Source organism: Nerophis ophidion, linkage group LG04 (genome assembly GCF_033978795.1).
Source record: "Nerophis ophidion isolate RoL-2023_Sa linkage group LG04, RoL_Noph_v1.0, whole genome shotgun sequence".
Taxonomy (NCBI): domain Eukaryota; kingdom Metazoa; phylum Chordata; class Actinopteri; order Syngnathiformes; family Syngnathidae; genus Nerophis; species Nerophis ophidion.
Genome location: NC_084614.1, coordinates 85,821,246 through 85,843,524, shown reverse-complemented (window position 1 = coordinate 85,843,524; position 22,279 = coordinate 85,821,246). Strand labels below are relative to the sequence as shown.

Genomic DNA, 22,279 nt, shown 5'->3' with positions numbered 1-22,279 from the left:
GGGAACCATGTTCGCTTGACCGCTCTGTTCCATAGTAAAGCTTCACCTTCGGGAATGTAAACAAGGAAACACCGGCTGTGTTTGTGTTGCTGAAGGCAGCTGCAATCCGCCGCTTCCCACCTACATCTTTCTTCTTTGACGTCTCCATTATTAATTGAACAAATTGCGAAGCGATTTAAATTTTTCACACACACTTGTTATTTCATATGTTGACCAGAGGCAGAGCACTTTTAAAACCATGCATCCATCCATCAATATTCTACCACTTATTCCTTTTGGAGTCGCTAGTGCCTATCTCAGCTCCAATCGGGCGGAAGGCGGCGTACACCCTGGACAAGTCGCCACCTCATCGCAGTCTCTATATACATATTTTTTGTAATTTAAAAAAAAAAAAAAAATGTTGGCCAAAAGGGGCGCATTTCAATTTCTCACACACACTTGTTATTTCATATGTTGGCCAGAGGGGGAGCACTTTTAAAACCATGCATCCGTCCATCCATTTCCTACCGCATATTCCCTTCGGGGTCGCGGGGGGCGCTGGTGCCTATCTCAGCTACAATCGGGCGGAAGGCAGGATACACCCTGGACAAGTCGCCACCTCATCGCTGGGCCAACACAGATAGACAGACAACATTCACACTCACATTCACACACTATGGCCCATTGAGTTTTGCCAATCAACCTATCCCCAGGTGCATGTCTTTGGAAGTGGGAGGGGCCTATCCCCAGGTGCATGTCTTTGGAGGTGGGAGGAACCCGGAGTACCCGGAGGGAACCCACGCATTCACGGGGAGAACATGCAAACTCCACACAGAAAGATCCCGAGCCTGGGATTGGACCCAAGATTGCAGGACCTTCGTATTGTGAGGCAGACGCACTAACCCCTCTGCCACCGTGAAGCCCCGATTCAGATGTTATTAGACAAATTTACTAGGATAATTCTGGAAAATCCCTTATCTGCTTATTGTGTTACTAGTGTTTTAGTGAGATTATATGGTCGTACCTGAAAGTCGGAGGGGTGTGGTGACCGCCAGTATCTCTGAGGAAAGCCACGTTTCTCAACGAGGTAAGATTTTTTTTTGAGCGAGGATGAAAGATTCGTGGATGAGGAAAGTGAGAGTGAAGGACTAAAAAGAAAAAAAAAGACGTGGGCAGTGGGAGCGATTCAGATGTTATTAGACACATTTACTAGGATAATTCCGCAAAATCCCTTATCTGCTTATTGTGTTACTAGTCTTTTAGTGAGATTATATAGTCGTACCTGAAAGTCGGAGGGGTGTGGTGACCGCCAGTATCTCTGAGGAAAGCCACGTTTGTCAACGAGGCAAGATTTTTTTTGGAGCGAGGATGAAAGATTCGTGGATGAGGAAAGTGAGAGTGAAGGACTAGAAAGAAAGAAAAAAAAGACGAGGGCAGTGGGAGCGATTCAGATGTTATTAGACACATTTACTAGGATAATTCCACAAAATCCCTTATCTGCTTATTGTGTTACTAGTCTTTTAGTGAGATTATATAGTCGTACCTGAAAGTCGGAGGGGTGTGGTGACCGCCAGTATCTCTGAGGAAAGCCCCGTTTCTCAACGAGGCAAGATTTTTTTTGAGCGAGGATGAAAGATTCGTGGATGAGGAAAGTGAGAGTGAAGGACTAGAAAGAAAAAAAAAAGACGAGGGCAGTGGGAGCGATTCAGATGTTATTAGACACATTTACTAGGATAATTCTGCAAAATCCCTTATCTGCTTATGGTGTTACTAGTGTTTTAGTGAGATTATATGGTCGTACCTGTACAACCTGAAGGTCGGCCCTACACCTTTTTTCAGCACCAGTCGACGGGTGGTGGCGATGCCCATCTCTGCAAGGCACCCTCTTCGAAACATGATCTTTCAAAATGATCGCCGCATAATACACTGTACTTTGTGAATGTGGTCCAATCCAACCGTGTTCGCTTGCCCGCTCTGTTCCATAGTCAAGCTTCACCGTCATCTTTCAGGAATGTAAACAATGAAACACCTGCTGTGTTTGTGTGGCTAAAGACGGCCGCAATACACCGCTTCCCTACTACAGCTTTCTTCTTTGACGTCTCCATTATTCATTGAACAAATTGCAAAAGATTCAGCAACACAGATGTCCAGAATACCGTGGAATTATGCGATGAAAACAGACGACTTATAGCTGGGAACGTTGCTGGAACAATCAATATGTGGTACAAATATATACTATTAGCATAATACTGTCATCACACAAGTTAATCATCAGAGTATAAACATTGAATTATTTACATTATTTACAATCCGGGTGGGGTGGGATAAGGAGGGGGTTTGGGCGGAGGGGTTAGGCTGCGTTGCTATCAGCAATTCATCTGTGCTACATCTGTGCTGTAAAATGTTTTAAATTATTCTAAAATACATTTTCTGACAAAATCCTGTCCCCATTTTGTCTGTGCTGTATTTTTTCGTCCAACTATTACAGTTTTTATATTATTATTATTATTTAATAAAAAAGCAGAAGTATTATTTGCGCATGGTGCCGTCCGCCAAAAATACCGAAATCATCCCAAACTTGTCCGATTCGTTTGAGCTGCGATTTTTGTTGTTGTGTGGCTATTATAGTTTCTGTGTTATTAATGTTTTATGGAATTTTATTGTTAACGTTTGTCAACATATTTGTTAACATTTGTTAACATCATTTTTGTTAACAGGTTATTACTGCCAAAAAAAAGAATGTTGACAAATGTTAACAAAAAATACTATGAAACGCTAATATGGTTTTTGTGTTATTGACGTTTTATAGTTTTTTTGTTAACTTTTGTTAACATATTTGTTAACATTTGTCAACATCATTTTTGTTAGCAGTAATAACATATCAACAAGAATGTTGTTAAAAAATGTCAACAAATATGTTAACAAATAGTAACGAAAAATACTATAAAACGCTATTATAGTTTTTGTGTCATTAACGTTTTATCGTATTTTTTGTTAACATTTGTTAACGTTTGTCAACATCATTTTTGTTAGCAGTAATAACATGTTAACAAAAATGTTGTTAAAAAATGTTAACAAATATGTTAACAAATGTTAACAAAAAATACTATGAAACGCTATTATAGTTTTTGTGTTATTAATGTTTTATAGTATTTTTCGTTAACATTTGTTAACATATTTGTTAACATTTGTCAACATCATTTTTGTTAGCAGTAATAACATGTTAACAAAAATGATGTTAAAAAATGTTAACAAAAATTAACAAAAAATACTATAAAACGCTATTATAGTTTTTGTGTCATTAATGTTTTATGGTATTTTTTTAACATTTGTTAACATATTTGTTGACATTTGTTCACATCATTTTTGTTAGCAGTGATAACATGTAAACAAAAAATATGTGGACGAATGTTAACAAATATTTTAACAAATGTTTAAAAAAAATACCATAAAACAATAATAACACAAAAACTATAATAGCCACACACACACAAAAAATTGCAGCACAGACAAATCGGACAAGTTTGGGATGCTTTTGGTATTTTTGGCGGAGGGCACCATGTGCAAATAACACTTCTGCTTTTTTTAAATTATTATATTATAGTTTTTGTGTTATTAACATTTTATAGTATTTTTGTCAACATATTTGTTAACATTTGTTACCCTAATTTTTGTTAAAGTTTTATTGCTGCTAACAAAATAGCTTTTGCATTATTAATGTTTTATAGTATTTTTTGTTAACATTTGTTAACATCATTTTTGTTAGCAGTGATAACATGCTAACAAAAATGATGTTAAAAAATGTTAACAAATATATTAACAAATGTTAACAAAAGATACTATAAAACACTTTTATAGTTTTTGTGTTATTAACGTTTTATAGTATTTTTTGTTAACATTTGTTAACATATTTGTTGACATTTGTTAACATAATTTTTGTTTGCAGTGATAACATATAAACAAAAAATATGTTGACGAATGTTAACAGATATCTTAACAAATAACACAAAAACAATAATAGCCACACACACACACAAAAATTGCAGCACAAACAAATCGGACAAGTTTGGGATGATTTTGGTATTTTTGGCGGAGGGCACCATGCGCAAATAACACTTCTGCTTTTTTTATTCTATTATAGTTTTTGTGTTATTAACATTTTATAGTATTTTCGTCAACATATTTGTTAACATTTGTTACCCTAATTTTTGTTAAAGTGTTATTACTGCTAACAAAATAGCTTTTGCATTATTAATGTTTTATAGTATTTTTTGTTAACATTTGTTAACATTTGTCAACATCTTTTTGGTTAGCAGTAATAACATGCTAAGAAAAATGATGTTAAAAAATGTTAACAAATATGATAACAAATGTTAACAAAAAATACTATAAAACACTTTTATAGTTTTTGTATTAACGTTTTATAGTATTTTTTGTTAACATATGTTAATATATTTGTTGACATTTGTTAACATAATTTTTGTTAGCAGTGATAGCATGTAAACAAAAAATATGTTAACTAATGTTAACAAATACCTTAACAAATGTTTAAAAAAAATACTATAAAACAATAATAACACAAAAACTATAATAGCCACACACACACACACAAAAATTGCAGCACAAAAAAATTGGACAAGTTTCGGATGATTTTGGTATTTTTGGTGGAGGGCACCATGCGCAAATAACACTTCTGCTTTTTTAAAATTCTGTTATACTTTTTGTGTTATTAATGTTTTATAGTATTTTTTGTTAACATGTTTGTTAACATTTCTAACATCATTTTTGTAAACATGTTATTACTGCTAACAAAAATTATATCTACAAATGTTAACAAATATGTTAACAAATGTTTACAAAAAACACTATAAAACACTATTATAATTTTTGTGTTATTAACATTTTATAATATTTTTTGTTAACACACAAGACAACTTGTCTTTTAGTCGTAAGTAAGCAAACAAAGGCTCCTAATTAGTCAGCTGACATATGCAGTAACATTGTGTCATTTATCGTTCCATTATTTTGTCAACATTATTAAGGACAAGCGGTAAGAAATTAATTACTAAAATACTTGTTCATTTACTGTTAATATCTGCTTACTTTCTCTTTTAACATGTTATATCTACACTTCTGTTAAAATGCAATAATCACTTATTCTTCTGTTGTTTGCACACTTTACATGAATTTTGGATGATATCACAAATTTGGGTATCAATCCGATACCAAGTCGATACAGGATCATACATTGGTCATATTCAAAGTCCTCAGGTGTCCAGGGACGTATTTCCGGAGTGTATAAACATAAAATGAATAAAAAAAAAACCCCGAAAGATGTTGGTATGCCAAAAAATATTGACGTAATCAAAGTAGTATCGACTCGATACGAGCCTGTACTTGGTATCATTACAGTGGATATTAGATGTCGCTCCACCAATGGTGTTTGTTGGAGACTTTGAGCTCAACGGCGTGCACGTGAGGCCTAAAAACAAACCGAAGAAGTGTGTAACATTATAAAATACAACACACACACACACACACACACACACACACACACACACACACACACACACACACACACACACACACACAGTCTTGTATTTGTGACCTTCTTGAGACCTCCGAAAAAATGCCTACCTCTTTTTGGGTATATAAATATTTGTACATACAATATTATTTTATTATTATTATTAATTAATTAATTATTATTATTATTATTTTTATCTTCATTATCTACTTCAAGTTATTACAGTATGTCTCTATATACATATTTATTTATTTTTTTAATACATTTTGGCCTAAGGGGGGTCATTTCAATTTCTTCCACACACTTGTTATTTCATATGTTGACCGAGGGAAGCACTTTTAAAACCGACACACTACACACACACACACACACACACACACACACACACACACACACACACACACACAGTCTTGTATTTGTGACCTTCTTGAGACCTCCGAAAAATGCCTACCTCTTTTTGGGTATATAAATATTTGTACATACAATATTATTTTATTATTATTATTAATTAATTAATTAATTATTATTATTATTATTTTGAATCTTCATTATCTACTTCAAGTTATTACAGTATGTCTCTATATACATATTTATTTATTTTTTTAATACATTTTGGCCTAAGGGGGGTCATTTCAATTTCTTCCACACACTTGTTATTTCATATGTTGACCGAGGGAAGCACTTTTAAAACCGACACACTACACACACACACACACACACACACACACACACACACACACACACACACACACACACACACACACTTGTTCACGCACCAGCTTACAAATGGATACAGCGGATGTGTGTGTGTGTGTGTTTGTGTGTGTGTGTGTGTGTGTGTGTGTGTGTGTGTGTGTGTGTGTGTGTGTGTGTGTGTGTGTGTTACAGTGTAGATGATAGTAACACATCTCGAGCAGCTGATAATGTGAACGCATGCACCTGCTGCCTCGCATCATTCCACACACACACACACACACACACACACACACACACACACACACACACACACACACACACACACACACACACACAGTCTTGTATTTGTGACCTTCTTGAGACCTCCGAAAAATGCCTACCTCTTTTTGGGTATATAAATATTTGCATATACAATATTATTTTATTATTATTATTAATTAATTAATTATTATTGTTATTATTTTTAATCTTCATTATCTACTTCAAGTTATTACAGTATGTCTCTATATACATATTTATTTATTTTTTTAATACATTTTGGCCAAAGGGGGGTGCATTTCAATTTCTTCCACACACTTGTTATTTCATATGTTGACCGAGGGAAGCACTTTTAAAACCGACACACTACACACACACACACACACACACACACACACACACACACACACACACACACTTGTTCACGCACCAGCTTACAAATGGATACAGCGGGTGTGTGTGTGTGTGTGTGTGTGTGTGTGTGTGTGTGTGTTACAGTGTAGATGATAGTAACACATCTCGAGCAGCTGATAATGTGAACGCATGCACCTGCTGCCTCGCATCATTCCACACACACACACACACACACACACACACACACACACACACACACACACACACACACACACACACACACACACACACACACACACACACAGTCTTGTATTTGTGACCTTCTTGAGACCTCCGAAAAATGCCTACCTCTTTTTGGGTATATAAATATTTGCATATACAATATTATTTTATTATTATTATTAATTAATTCATTATTATTATTATTATTTTTAATCTTCATTATCTACTTCAAGTTATTACAGTATGTCTCTATATACATATTTATTTATTTTTTTAATACATTTTGGCCAAAGGGGGGTGCATTTCAATTTCTTCCACACACTTGTTATTTCATATGTTGACCGAGGGAAGCACTTTTAAAACCGACACACTACACACACACACACACACACACACACACACAGTCTTGTATTTGTGACCTTCTTGAGACCTCCGAAAAATGCCTACCTCTTTTTGGGTATAAAAATATTTGCATATACAATATTATTTTATTATTATTATTAATTAATTAATTAATTATTATTATTATTATTTTTAATCTTCATTATCTACTTCAAGTTATTACAGTATGTCTCTATATACATATTTATTTATTTTTTTAATACATTTTGGCCAAAGGGGGGTCATTTCAATTTCTTCCACACACTTGTTATTTCATATGTTGGCCGAGGGAAGCACTTTTAAAACCGACACACTACACACACACACACACACACACACACACACACATACACACACACACACACACACTTGTTCACGCACCAGCTTACAAATGGATACAGCGGATGTGTGTGTGTGTGTGTGTGTGTGTGTGTGTGTGCGTGTGTGTGTGTGTTACAGTGTAGATGATAGTAACACATCTCGAGCAGCTGATAATGTGAACGCATGCACCTGCTGCCTCGCATCATTCCACACACACACACACACACACACACACACACACACACACACACACACACACACACACACACACACACACACACACACACACACACACTTACTTGGATTGAGCAGCCTGCAGAGGGCAGAGTTCTGCAACAGGAAATACTTGTCAAGCTGTTTGTTTCTTCCACGACAGGCCGGCTTTATAGTCGTATTACAAACCCCGTTTCCATATGAGTTGGGAAATTGTGTTAGATGTAAATATAAACAGAATACAATGATTTGCAAATCCTCTTCAACCCATATTCAGTTGAATATGCTACAAAAACAACATATTTGATGTTCAAACTCACACATTTTTTATTTTCTCTGCAATTAATCATTAACTTTAGAATTTCATGGCTGCAACACGTGCCAAAGTAGTTGGGAAAGGGCATGTTCACCACTGTGTTACATCACCTTTTCTTTTAACAACACTCAATAAACGTTTGGGAACTGAGGAAACTAATTGTTGAAGCTTTGAAAGTGGAATTCTTTCCCATTCTTGTTATATGTAGAGCTTCAGTCCTTCAACAGTCCGGGGTCTCCGCTGTCGTACTTTACGCTTCATGTTTTCCATGGGAGACAGGTCTGGACTGCAGGTGTGCCAGGAAAGTACCCGCACTCTTTTTTTTTACAAACACGTGCTGAATGTGGCTTGGCATTGTCTTGCTGAAATAAGCAGGGGCGTCCATGAAAAGGATGGCGCTTAGATGACAACATATGTTGTTCCAAAACCTGTATGTACCTTTCAGCATTAATGGTGCCTTCACAGATGTGTAAGTTACCCATGCCTTGGGCACTAATGCACCCCCATACCATCACACATGCTGGCTTTTACACTTTGCGTCGATAACAGTCTGGATGGTTCACTTCCCCTTTGGTCCGGATGACACAATGTCGAATATTTCCAAAAACAATTTGAAATGTGGACACTTTTCCACTTTGCATCAGTCCATCTTAGATGATAGATAGATAGATAGTACTTTATTTATTCCGTCAGGAGAGTTCCTTCAGGAAAATTACAATTTTCAGCACAATCCCATTGAAGATCAGACAAACATTACAGGGAGACAGAACAGGATCGCTGACGGGTCTGCCGGCTTCCAGCGCCCCTTACAAAAAAGATGACATACAGGTAAACAAGGGGGGGGGGGGGGAGGAGAAAAAAATAGAAGATTAAAATACAATTAAAAAATCGGTTTTAGCCTAGGCCCTGGAGTGGGGGTGCGGACTGAGGCCAAGGGGGAAAAAAAAAAAAAAAACTCGGGCCCAGAGAAGTCGGCGGCGTTTCTGGATGTTGTTGATAAATGGCTTTCGCTTTGCATAGTAGAGCTTTAACTTGCACTTACAGATGTAGCGACAAATTGTATTTAGTGACAGTGGTTTTCTGAAGTCTTCCTGAGCCCATGTGGTGATATCCTTTTAGAGATTGATTTCGGTTTTTGATACAGTGCCGTCTGAGGGATCGAAGGTTAAGATTATTCAATTTTGGTTTCCGGCCATGCCGCTTACATGGAGTGATTTCTCCAGATTCTCTGAACCTTTTGATGATATGATGGAGCGTAGATGTTGAAATCCCTAAATTTCTTGCAATTGCACTTTGAGAAAGGTTGTTCTTAAACTGTTTGACTATTTGCTCACGCAGTTGTGGACAAAGGGGTGTACCTCGCCCCATCCTTTCTTGTGAAAGACTGAGCGGTTGTTGGGAAGCTGTTTTTATACCCAATCATGGCACCCACCTTAGCCTGATATCGGGCCCAGAGAAGCCGGGTGGCGTTTCTGGATGTTGTTGATAAATGGCTTTCGCTTTGCATAGTAGAGCTTTAACTTGCACTTACAGATGTAGCAACAAACTGTATTTAGTGACAGTGGTTTTATGAAGTCTTCCTAAGCCCATGTGGTGATATCCTTTAGAGATTGATTTCGCTTTTTGATACGAAGGTCACGGTCATTCAATGCCGCTTACGTGGAGTGATTTCTCCAGATACTCTGAACCTTTTGATGATATTATGGAGCGTAGATGTTGAAATCAGTAAATTTCTTGCAATTGCACTTTGAGAAAAGTTGTTCTTAAACTGTTTGACTATTTGCTCACGCAGTTGTGGACAAAGGGGTGTACCTCGCCCCATCCTTTCCTGTGAAAGACCGAGCAGTTTTTGGGAAGCTGTTTTTATACCCAATCATGGCACCCACCTTAGCCTGATATCGGGCCCAGAGAAGCCGGGTGGTGTTTCTGGATGTTGTTGATAAATGGCTTTCGCTTTGCATAGTAGAGCTTTAACTTGCACTTACAGATGTAGCGACCAACTGTATTTAGTGACAGTGGTTTTATGAAGTCTTCCTAAGCCCATGTGGTGATATCCTTTTAGAGATTGATTTCGCTTTTTGATACGAAGGTCACGGTCATTCAATGCCGCTTACGTGGAGTGATTTCTCCAGATACTCTGAACCTTTTGATGATATTATGGAGCGTAGATGTTGAAATCCCTAAATTTCTTGCAATTGCACTTTGAGAAACGTTGTTCTTAAACTGTTTGACTATTTGCTCACGCAGTTGTGGACAAAGGGGTGTACCTCGCCCCATCCTTTCTTGTGAAAGACTGAGCAGTTTTTGGGAAGCTGTTTTTATACCCAATCATGGCACCCCACCTTAGCCTGATATCGGGCCCAGAGAAGCCGGGTGGCGTTTCTGGATGTTGTTGATAAATGGCTTTCGCTTTGCATAGTAGAGCTTTAACTTGCACTTACAGATGTAGCAACAAACTGTATTTAGTGACAGTGGTTTTATGAAGTCTTCCTGAGCCCATGTGGTGATATCCTTTTAGAGATTGATTTCGCTTTTTGATACGAAGGTCACGGTCATTCAATGCCGCTTACGTGGAGTGATTTCTCCAGATTCTCTGAACCTTTTGATGATATTATGGAGCGTAGATGTTGAAATCCCTAAATTTCTTGCAATGTCACTTTGAGAAACGTTGTTCTTAAACTGTTTGACTATTTGCTCACGCAGTTGTGGACAAAGGGGTGTACCTCGCCCCATCCTTTCTTGTGAAAGACTGAGCATTTTTTTGGGAAGCTGTTTTTATACCCAATCATGGCACCCACCTTAGCCTGATATCGGGCCCAGAGAAGCCGGGTGGAGTTTCTGGATGTTGTTGATAAATGGCTTTCGCTTTGCATAGTAGAGCTTTAACTTGCACTTACAGATGTAGCAACAAACTGTATTTAGTGACAGTGGTTTTATGAAGTCTTCCTAAGCCCATGTGGTGATATCCTTTAGAGATTGATTTCGCTTTTTGATACGAAGGTCACGGTCATTCAATGCCGCTTACGTGGAGTGATTTCTCCAGATTCTCTGAACCTTTTGATGATATTATGGAGCGTAGATGTTGAAATCCCTAAATTTCTTGCAATGTCACTTTGAGAAAGGTTGTTCTTAAACTGTTTGACTATTTGCTCACGCAGTTGTGGACAAAGGGGTGTACCTCGCCCCATCCTTTCTTGTGAGATACCGAGCAGTTTTTGGGAAGCTGTTTTTATACCCAATCATGGCACCCACCTTAGCCTGATATCGGGCCCAGAGAAGCCGGGTGGCGTTTCTGGATGTTGTTGATAAATGGCTTTCGCTTTGCATAGTAGAGCTTTAACTTGCACTTACAGATGTAGCAACAAACTGTATTTAGTGACAGTGGTTTTCTGAAGTGTTCCTGAGCCCATGTGGTGATATCCTTTTAGAGATTGATTTCGCTTTTTGATACGAAGGTCACGGTCATTCAATGCCGCTTACGTGGAGTGATTTCTCCAGATACTCTGAACCTTTTGATGATATTATGGAGCGTAGATGTTGAAATCCCTAAATTTCTTGCAATTGCACTTTGAGAAAGGTTGTTCTTAAACTGTTTGACGATTTGCTCACGCAGTTGTGGACAAAGGGGTGTACCTCGCCCCATCCTTTCTTGTGAGATACCGAGCAGTTTTTGGGAAGCTGTTTTTATACCCAATCATGGCACCCACCTTAGCCTGATATCGGGCCCAGAGAAGCCGGGTGGCGTTTCTGGATGTTGTTGATAAATGGCTTTCGCTTTGCATAGTAGAGCTTTAACTTGCACTTACAGATGTAGCAACAAACTGTATTTAGTGACAGTGGTTTTCTGAAGTGTTCCTGAGCCCATGTGGTGATATCCTTTTAGAGATTGATTTCGCTTTTTGATACGAAGGTCACGGTCATTCAATGCCGCTTACGTGGAGTGATTTCTCCAGATACTCTGAACCTTTTGATGATATTATGGAGCGTAGATGTTGAAATCCCTAAATTTCTTGCAATTGCACTTTGAGAAAGGTTGTTCTTAAACTGTTTGACGATTTGCTCACGCAGTTGTGGACAAAGGGGTGTACCTCGCCCCATCCTTTCTTGTGAAAGACTGAGCAGTTTTTGGGAAGCTGTTTTTATACCCAATCATGGCACCCACCTTAGCCTGATATCGGGCCCAGAGAAGCCGGGTGGCGTTTCTGGATGTTGTTGATAAATGGCTTTCGCTTTGCATAGTATAGCTTTAACTTGCACTTACAGATGTAGCAACAAACTGTATTTAGTGACAGTGGTTTTATGAAGTCTTCCTAAGCCCATGTGGTGATATCCTTTAGAGATTGATTTCGCTTTTTGATACGAAGGTCACGGTCATTCAATGCCGCTTACGTGGAGTGATTTCTCCAGATTCTCTGAACCTTTTGATGATATTATGGAGCGTAGATGTTGAAATCAGTAAATTTCTTGCAATTGCACTTTAGGAAAGGTTGTTCTTAAACTGTTTGACTATTTGCTCACGCAGTTGTGGACAAAGGGGTGTACCTCGCCCCATCCTTTCTTGTGAAAGACTTAGCATTTCATGGAAGCTGTTTTTATACCCAATCATGGCACCCACCTGTTCCCAATTAGCCTGCACACCAGTGGGATGTTCCAAATAAGTGTTTGATGAGCATTCCTCAACTTTACCAGTATTTTTTGCCACCTTTCCCAACTTCTTTGTCACGTGCAAAACAACAAAAAAAAGGGTTTATCAGTTTGAACATCAAATATGTTGTCTTTGTAGCATATTCAACTGAATATGGGTTGAAAATGATTTGCAAATCATTGTATTCTGTTTATATTTACATCAAACACAATTTCCCAACTCGTATGGAAACGGGGTTTGTACTCGTCAAGCTGTTTGTTTCCTCCACAACACTTAAAATACTGACTGTTGGCCTCACCAGGTTTGCATATAAGACGGCTGAGGGGGGGGGCTGTCATTACCTCACTGGGCCAGTGTGTGTGTGTGTGTGTGTGTGTTGGTCAGTGGGTGGGAGGGGCCTGTAGTAAACACATGCACACCACAAGGTAGAGAGAGGGAGAGAGAGAGAGGCACGGGGAGTGTGTGTGTGAGAGGAAAGGTCGTGCGCCGAGTTTTTTTACCATGAAACTTTTGGGCTTTTTTGGCGAACTTGAACGTCTCCCCGGATCGAAAATCGCCGAGGTGGCAAGATGGAGGTAAGAACGCGAGCCATTGTGCATGTGCTGTGTTTTATGTACATGCGTACACACTGTTTTACTACTATCAATCAATCAATCAATCAATCAATGTTTATTTATATAGCCCCAAATCACAAATGTCTCAAAGGACCGCACAAATCATTACGACTACAACATCCTCGGAAGAACCCACAAAAGGGCAAGGAAAACTCACACCCAGTGGGCAGGGAGAATTCACATCCAGTGGGACGCCAGTGACAATGCTGACTATGAGAAACCTTGGAGAGGACCTAAGATGTGGGCAACCCCCCTCTCTAGTGGACCGAAAGCAATGGATGTCGAGCGGGTCTAACATCAATCAATCAATCAATGTTTACTTATATAGCCCTAAATCACTAGTGTCTCAAAGGGCTGCACAAACCACTACGACATCCTCGGTAGGCCCACATAAGGGCAAGGAAAACTCACACCCAGTGGGACACCGGTGACGATGATGACTATGAGAACATGATACTGATGATACTGATGACTATGAGAACATATGAGAACATGATACTGTGAAAGATCAATCCATAATGGATCCAACACAGTCGCGAGAGTCCAGTCCAAAGCGGATCCAACACAGCAGCGAGAGTCCCGTTCACAGCGGAGCCAGCAGGAAACCATCCCAAGCGGAGGCGGATCAGCAGCGCAGAGATGTCCCCAGCCGATACACAGGCAAGCAGTACATGGCCACCGGATCGGACCGGACCCCCTCCACAAAGGAGAGTGGGACATAGGAGAAAAAGAAAAGAAACGGATCAACTGGTCTAAAAAGAACATGAGAGAGTTCAGTTCAAAGCGGATCCAAGACAGCAGCGAGAGTCCCGTCCACAGGAAACCATCTCAAGCGGAGGCGGATCAGCAGCGTAGAGATGTCTTCAACCGATACACAGGCGAGCGGTCCATCCTGGGTCTCGACTCTGGACAGCCAGTACTTCAGCCATGGTCATCGGACCGGACCCCCTCCACAAGGGAGGGGGGGACATAGGAGAAAGAAAAGAAGCGGCAGATCAACTGGTCTAAAAAGGAGGTCTATTTAAAGGCTAGAGCAGGGGTAGGGAACCTATGGCTCCAGAGCCAGATGTGGCTCTTTTGATGACTGCATCTGGCTCTCGGATAAATCTGAGCTGACATTGCGTAAGACGATAATTTCATGAATAATTCCACTTGTAATCACGGTGTTGTGAAGTGAATGATATTTATATAGCGCTTTTTCTCTAGTGACTCAAAGCGCTTTACATAGTGAAACCCAATATCTAAGTTACATTCAAACCAGTGTGGGTGGCACTGGGAGCAGGTGGGTAAAGTGTCTTGCCCAAGGACACAACGGCAGTGACTAGGATGGCAGAAGCGGGAATCGAACCTGCAACCCTCAAGTTGCTGGCACGGCCACTCCACCAACCGAGCTAAACCGCCCCACGTGTTAAAAATAACGTTCAAAATATAAAAAAATCCCATGCATTTTAAATCCATCCATCCGTTTTCTACCGCACCTGTTAAAGGAAGTTGCGTTAATGGTAAGAAGTTATGTATTTATTATTGGTTAGTGTGGGGCTAGTTCTTCAGACCACCAAGCACCGACATGAGAGCCTGTTTCAGGGTTACGATATTGTTTTATTTTTCAATCAGTCTTTCCGTTGCTTCCTGGCAATTGTATTTTCCTCTTTCATTCTCGCTCGCGCTCTGGCTCCAGCCCCAACCCCGTCTCTCCTCCTGGCTGCTGCTTATAACAAAGCGACAGGTGATTAGATAACAAGGCAAAGGTGGGCCATCTACGCACCTGTCGCTGATTTCGAGGCCGATCCTGGCAACACCCCGCTTCGCTGCAGGCCCGCAGGCCACGCCCCGCTCCACAATTAGCTTCAGAATAACAATGGTATTACAAAGAATAAGAGACCTATTATACTCTAGAAATGTTGGTCTTACTTAAAAATGCACACATTTAGTTGTTCAGTGTTTACATTTTTTGTATATGGCTCTTACGGAAGTACATTTTAAAATATTTGGATTCTTGGCTCTCTCAGCCAAAAAGGTTCCCGACCCCTGGACTAGAGTATACAGATGAGTTTTAAGGTGAGACTTAAAGGCTTCTACTGAGGTAGCATCTCGAACTGTTACCGGGAGGGCATTCCAGAGTACTGGAGCCCGAAATGAAAACGCTCTATAGCCCGCAGACTTTTTTTGGGCTCTAGGAATCACTAATAAGCCGGAGTCTTTTGAAGGCAGATTTCTTGCCGGGACATATGGTACAATACAATCTGCAAGATAGGATGGAGCTAGACCGTGTAGTATTTTATACGTAAGTAGTAAAACCTTAAAGTCACATCTTAAGTGCACAGGAAGCCAGTGCTGGTGAGCCAGTATAGGTATATATGTATGTATATATGTATATAAAGGTATATACAGTATAGGTATATATGTATGTATATATGTATATAAAGGTATATACAGTATAGGTATATATGTATGTATATATGTATATAAAGGTATATACAGTATAGGTATATATGTATGTATATATGTATATAAAGGTATATACAGTATAGGTATATATGTATGTATATATGTATATAAAGGTATATACAGTACAGGTATATATGTATGTATATATGTATATAAAGGTATATACAGTACAGGCGTAATGTGATCAAACTTTCTTGTTCTTGTCAAAAGTCTAGCAGCCGCATTTTGTACCAACTGTAATCTTTTAATGCTAGACATGGGGAGACCCCAAAATAATACGTTACAGTAATCGAGACGAGGCGTAACAAACGCATGGATAATGATCTCGGCGTCTTTAGTGGACAAAATGGAGCGAATTTTAGCGATATTACGGAGATGAAAGAAGGCCGTTTTAGTAACGCTTTTAATGTGTGCCTCAAAGGAGAGAGTTGGGTCGAAGATAATACCCAGATTCTTTACCGTGCCGCCTTGTTTTGTTATTTGGTTGTCAAATGTTAAAGTTTTATTATTAAATAGAGGTCGGTGTCTAGCAGGACCGATAATCAGCATTTCCGTTTTTTTGGCGTTAAGTTGCAAAAAGTTAGCGGACATCCATTGTTTAATTTCATTAAGACACGCCTCCAGCTGACTACAGTCCGGCGTGTTGGTCAGCTTTAGGAGCATGTAGAGTTGGGTGTCATCAGCATAGCAGTGAAAGCTAACACCGTATTTGCGGTATTTGCTAATACTGTATTTGTGCAGTATGTATTTGGTCAGGTCGCGGGGGCAGCAGCCTAAGCAGGGAAACCCAGACTTTCCCTCTCCCCAGCCGCTTCGTCCAGCTCTTGCCAACCCTCCCGGATTTTCGGGGAGACTCTGGAAATTCAGCGCCTCTCCCGAAAACCTCCCGGAAGAAATTTTCTCCCGAAAATCTCCACTCCAGCTCCATGCGGACATGAGTGGGGACAGCCTGTTTTCCCGCCCGCTTTCCTGTTATATTAACAGCTTGCCTGCCCGATCACGTTACAACATCTACGGATTTTAATAAAAAACTGCACACACAAGGAGACGAAGCAGAAGAACGGGGAAGTCACAGCCATGGCGACGCCGTCTGTAACAGAGTGATTCTATGTTGTCTGCTGCCATCTCCTGGTGAATGTCGGCTATAGCGTTATGGGGTTGCTTTTTGATTGGCCAACGATTGACGTGGTGTTGTGCACCTGACGGCAAGTGACTCTCGCCAGTACGCAAATGGCAGAACAAAGGTTACTCAAATAGTGAAAGGTAAGTGTTGTTGTTTTTTTTTTTTAATAACCAGCAAGGATAGTACAGTTAGTAGAACAACTGTGTTTTTATTACTGTGTATTTGATAGGTGCCTTCTGAAATTCAACTATTTATTTTATTTATATATATATATATATATATATATATATATATAGTAAAATAAATATATATAGCTAGAATTCACTGAAAGTCAAGTATTTCATTGATAGATATATTTACATATATGAAATATATATGGAATACTCGAGTTGGTGAATTATACTCCTCCCCTCTTAACCACGCCCCCTGCCCAAACCACGCCCCGTACCCCCCACTACACCCTCCCCCCAACCCCCAACCTCCCGAAATCAGAGGTCTCCAGGTTGGCAAGTATGTCCCGGGGGGTATCCCGAGGCGTTCCCAACCTGTCCCTGGGTCTTCCCCCGTGGCTTCCTACCGGTTGGACGGGCCCTAAGCCCCTCCCCAGGGAGGCGTTCGGGTGGCATCCTGACCAGATGCCCGGACCACCTCATCTGGCTCCTCTCCATGTGGAGGAGCAATACATCTTACAGTGTGCAGTAGAATAGACCGTTCATGTCCAGTATACGGTATCTTCTTCTCAAACTGTGGTACAGCAAAAAAATTACTTCGTAAAAGTACAGTGTTTTATGTTCCTATCGTCAAACACAGTGTTGCTGTTGGAACCGTGGCCACAAATGTTAAATGTACTTGGCAAATGAAACCTTTTCCTTTGTTTTTTGATGACTACTTAGTCCTACTGCGCTACTGTATTTTGATGTTGGTAATTGTGGTGGTACTCGGAGGGACACTTGGGGGTAAAAAAAAGTTTGGGAACCACCGTTCTACTAGATAATGTATATGTAGATATACTGCACATGTACATGTTCTACTATACATACTGTGTATGTGCAGTATATCAACACAAATACAGTATATTCTACTACACACTGTACATGTACAGTATATGCACTTATACAGTATATTCTACTACACACTGTACATGTACAGTATATGCACGTATAGAGTATGTTCTACTACACACTGTACATGTACAGTATATGCACGTATAGAGTATGTTCTACTACATACTGTATAAGTGAACATATTTTATTGGTGCACTTAATCTTCTGTAAGTTTTATTTCTACATACTTTATGTAAACATACTTTGCCTGTGCATAAACTGCACATAACAGTATATTCCACTAGATACTGACACTGTGCATATAGTACAGTTTGTTCTTCTACTACATACCGTGTGTGTCTTCAGTACATGCACATATACAGTATGGAGTATATTTTACTACATACTGTAAATGTGCATATAGTTCACATATACAGTATGTTGTACTAAGACAGACTGTAAATGTGCAGTATATGCACATATGTTCTACTACATACTGTATATTTGAACATACTGTGTATGTGCAGTATATGCACTTATGTTCTACTACATACTGTATATTTGAACATAGTGTGTATGTGCAGTATATGCACTTATGTTCTATTACATACTGTATATTTGAACATACTGTGTATGTGCAGTATATGCACTTATGTTCTACTACATACTGTATATTTGAACATAGTGTGTATGTGCAGTATATGCACTTATGTTCTATTACATACTGTATATTTGAACATACTGTGTATGTGCAGTATATGCACTTATGTTCTACTACATACTGTATATTTGAACATAGTGTGTATGTGCAGTATATGCACTTATGTTCTACTACATACTGTATATTTGAACATACTGTATATGTGCAGTATATGCACTTATACAGTATATTCTACTACACACTGTAAGTGTGCATAAAGTATAGATGTACAATATGTTCTACAACTGGTATATACTGTATATGTGAATTATATGTACACTTAGAGTATGTTCTACTACATTCTGTATATTTAAACGTGCTGTATTAACACATGTATAAAATACTCTACTACATACTTTAAATGTGCATATAGTGCACATATACAGTACGTTCTACTACTTGTATATACTGTATATATGCATTATACGCACATTTACAGTATGTTCTACTACATTCTGTAAATGTAAACATTCTGTATATGTGCCAAATTGGCGCATATATACAATATTCTACTACATACTTTAAATGTGCATATAGTGCACATATACAGTATGTTCTACTACTGGTATATACTGTATATGTGCATTATATGTACACTTACAGAATGTTCTACTACATTCTGTATATTTAAACGTACTGTATATGTGCAGTATTAGCACATATATAGAATATTCTACTACATACTATAAATGTGCATATAGTGCACATATACAGTATGTTCTACTACTGGTATATACTATATATATGCATTATACGCACATTTACAGTATTTTCTACTACATTCTTTAAATGTAAACATTCTGTATATGTGCCAAATTGGCACATATATACAATATTCTACTACATACTTTAAATGTGCATATAGTGCACATATACAGTATGTTCTACTACTGGTATATACTGTATATGTGCATTATATGTACACTTACAGAATGTTCTACTACATTCTGTATATTTAAACGTACTGTATATGTGCAGTATTAGCACATATATAGAATATTCTACTACATACTTTAAATGTGCATATAGTGCACATATACAGTATGTTCTACTACTGGTATATACTGTATATATACATTATACGTACATTTACAATATGTTCTACTACATTCTGTATATGTAAACATACTGTATATGTGCCAAATTGGCACATATATACAATATTCTACTACATACTTTAAATGTGCATATAGTGCACATATACAGTATGTTCTACTACTTGTATATACTATATATATGCATTATACGCACATTTACAGTATTTTCTACTACATTCTTTAAATGTAAACATTCTGTATATGTGCCAAATTGGCACATATATACAATATTCTACTACATACTTTAAATGTGCATATAGTGCACATATACAGTATGTTCTACTACTGGTATATACTGTATATGTGCATTATATGTACACTTACAGAATGTTCTACTACATTCTGTATATTTAAACGTACTGTATATGTGCAGTATTAGCACATATATAGAATATTCTACTACATACTTTAAATGTGCATATAGTGCACATATACAATATGTTCTACTACTGGTATATACTGTATATGTGCATTATATGTACACTTACAGAATGTTCTACTACATTCTGTATATTTAAACGTACTGTATATGTGCAGTATTAGCACATATATAGAATATTCTACTACATACTTTAAATGTGCATATAGTGCACATATACAGTATGTTCTACTACTGGTATATACTATATATGTGCATTATACGCACATTTACAGTATGTTCTACTACATTCTCTATATGTAAATATATTGTATATATGTGCCAAATTGGCACATATATACAATATTCTACTACATACTTTAAATGTGCATATAGTGCACATATAGAGTATGTTCTACTACTAATATATACTATATATGTGCATTATACGCACATTTACAGTATGTTCTACTACATTCTCTATATGTAAACATATTGTATATATGTGCCAAATTGGCACATATATACAATATTCTACTACATACTTTAAATGTGCATATAGTGCACATATACAGTATGTTCTACTACTAATATATACTATATATGTGCATTATACGCACATTTACAGTATGTTTTACTACATTCTGTACATGTACACAAACTGTATATGTGCAGTATTAGCACATATATAGAATATTCTACTACATACTTTAAATGTGCATATAGTGCACATATAGAGTATGTTCTACTACTGGTATATACTGTATATGTGCATTATATGTACACTTACAGTATGTTCTACTACATTCTGTATATTTAAACGTACTGTATATGTGCTGTATTAACACATATATAGAATATTCTACTACATACTTTAAATGTGCATATAGTGCACATATACAGTATGTTCTACTACTGGTATATACTATATATGTGCATTATACGCACATTTACAGTATGTTCTACTACATTCTGTACATGTAAACATACTGTATATGTGCTGTATTAGCACATATATAGAATATTCTACTACATACTTTAAATGTGCATATAGTGCACACATACAGTATGTTCTACTACTGGTATATACTATATATGTGCATTATACCAAGCCAGGTGTTACAACAGTGTAGCTTCGTAGTAAAAGAGTGCGGGTACTTTCCTGGCCCGCCTGCAGTCCAGACCTGTCTCCCATCAAAAATGTGTGGCGCATTATGAAGCGTAAAATACGACATCGGAGACCCTGGACTGTTGAAGGACTGAAGCTCTACATAAAACAAGAATGGGAAAGAATTCCACTTTCAAAGCTTCAACAATTAGTTTCCTCAGTTCCCAAACGTTTATTGAGTGTTGTTAAAAGAAAAGGTGATGTAACACAGTGGTGAACATGCCCTTTCCCAACTACTTTGGCACGTGTTGCAGCCATGAAATTCTAAGTTAATTATTATTTGCAACAAAAAAATAAAGTTTATCAGTTTGAACATCAAATATGTTGTCTTTGTAGCATATTCAACTGAATATGGGTTGAAAAGGATTTGCAAATCATTGTATTCTGTTTATATTTACATCTAACACAATTTCCCAACTCATATGGAAACGGGGTTAGTACTTACAGTATGTGTGAAGTCTACATATTTGCAGTACTTGCACACAAACTGGGACGCCTAACACATATGCTTGCATGTACACACACACACACACACACACAACATATACATGCATGTACACACACACACACACAACAGTTCACACACACGTCGCATGTACAAGCGGTGTTCGCATTGTCGCCATGGAAACAAAGGTGCCTTGGGGCCGCCCTTGCATCTTTTTTTAACCCCGAATGGCTTTGCGCGGCACGCAATAAACGTCATGTGTTTCCCATCCGACACCTGCTGCAGCCACACACACACACACACACACACACACACAGACTCACACACACACATACACACACACACACACACACACACACACACACACACAC

The 22,279-nt window shown here is 38.2% G+C and overlaps 1 protein-coding gene across 1 annotated transcript in view; it reads left to right on the top strand.

Moving 5' to 3' along the window:
- Positions 1–13,353: 13,353 nt before the first annotated feature.
- LOC133552111 (beta-2 adrenergic receptor-like) overlaps positions 13,354–22,279 on the top strand; it is a 50,997-nt gene continuing 42,071 nt past the window's right edge. Inside the window, exon 1 of the mRNA XM_061899452.1 lies at positions 13,354–13,487. Within this exon, the coding sequence (XP_061755436.1) occupies positions 13,482–13,487 (6 nt within the window). The 5' untranslated portion in view covers positions 13,354–13,481. The remainder of the gene's footprint in view (positions 13,488–22,279) is intronic.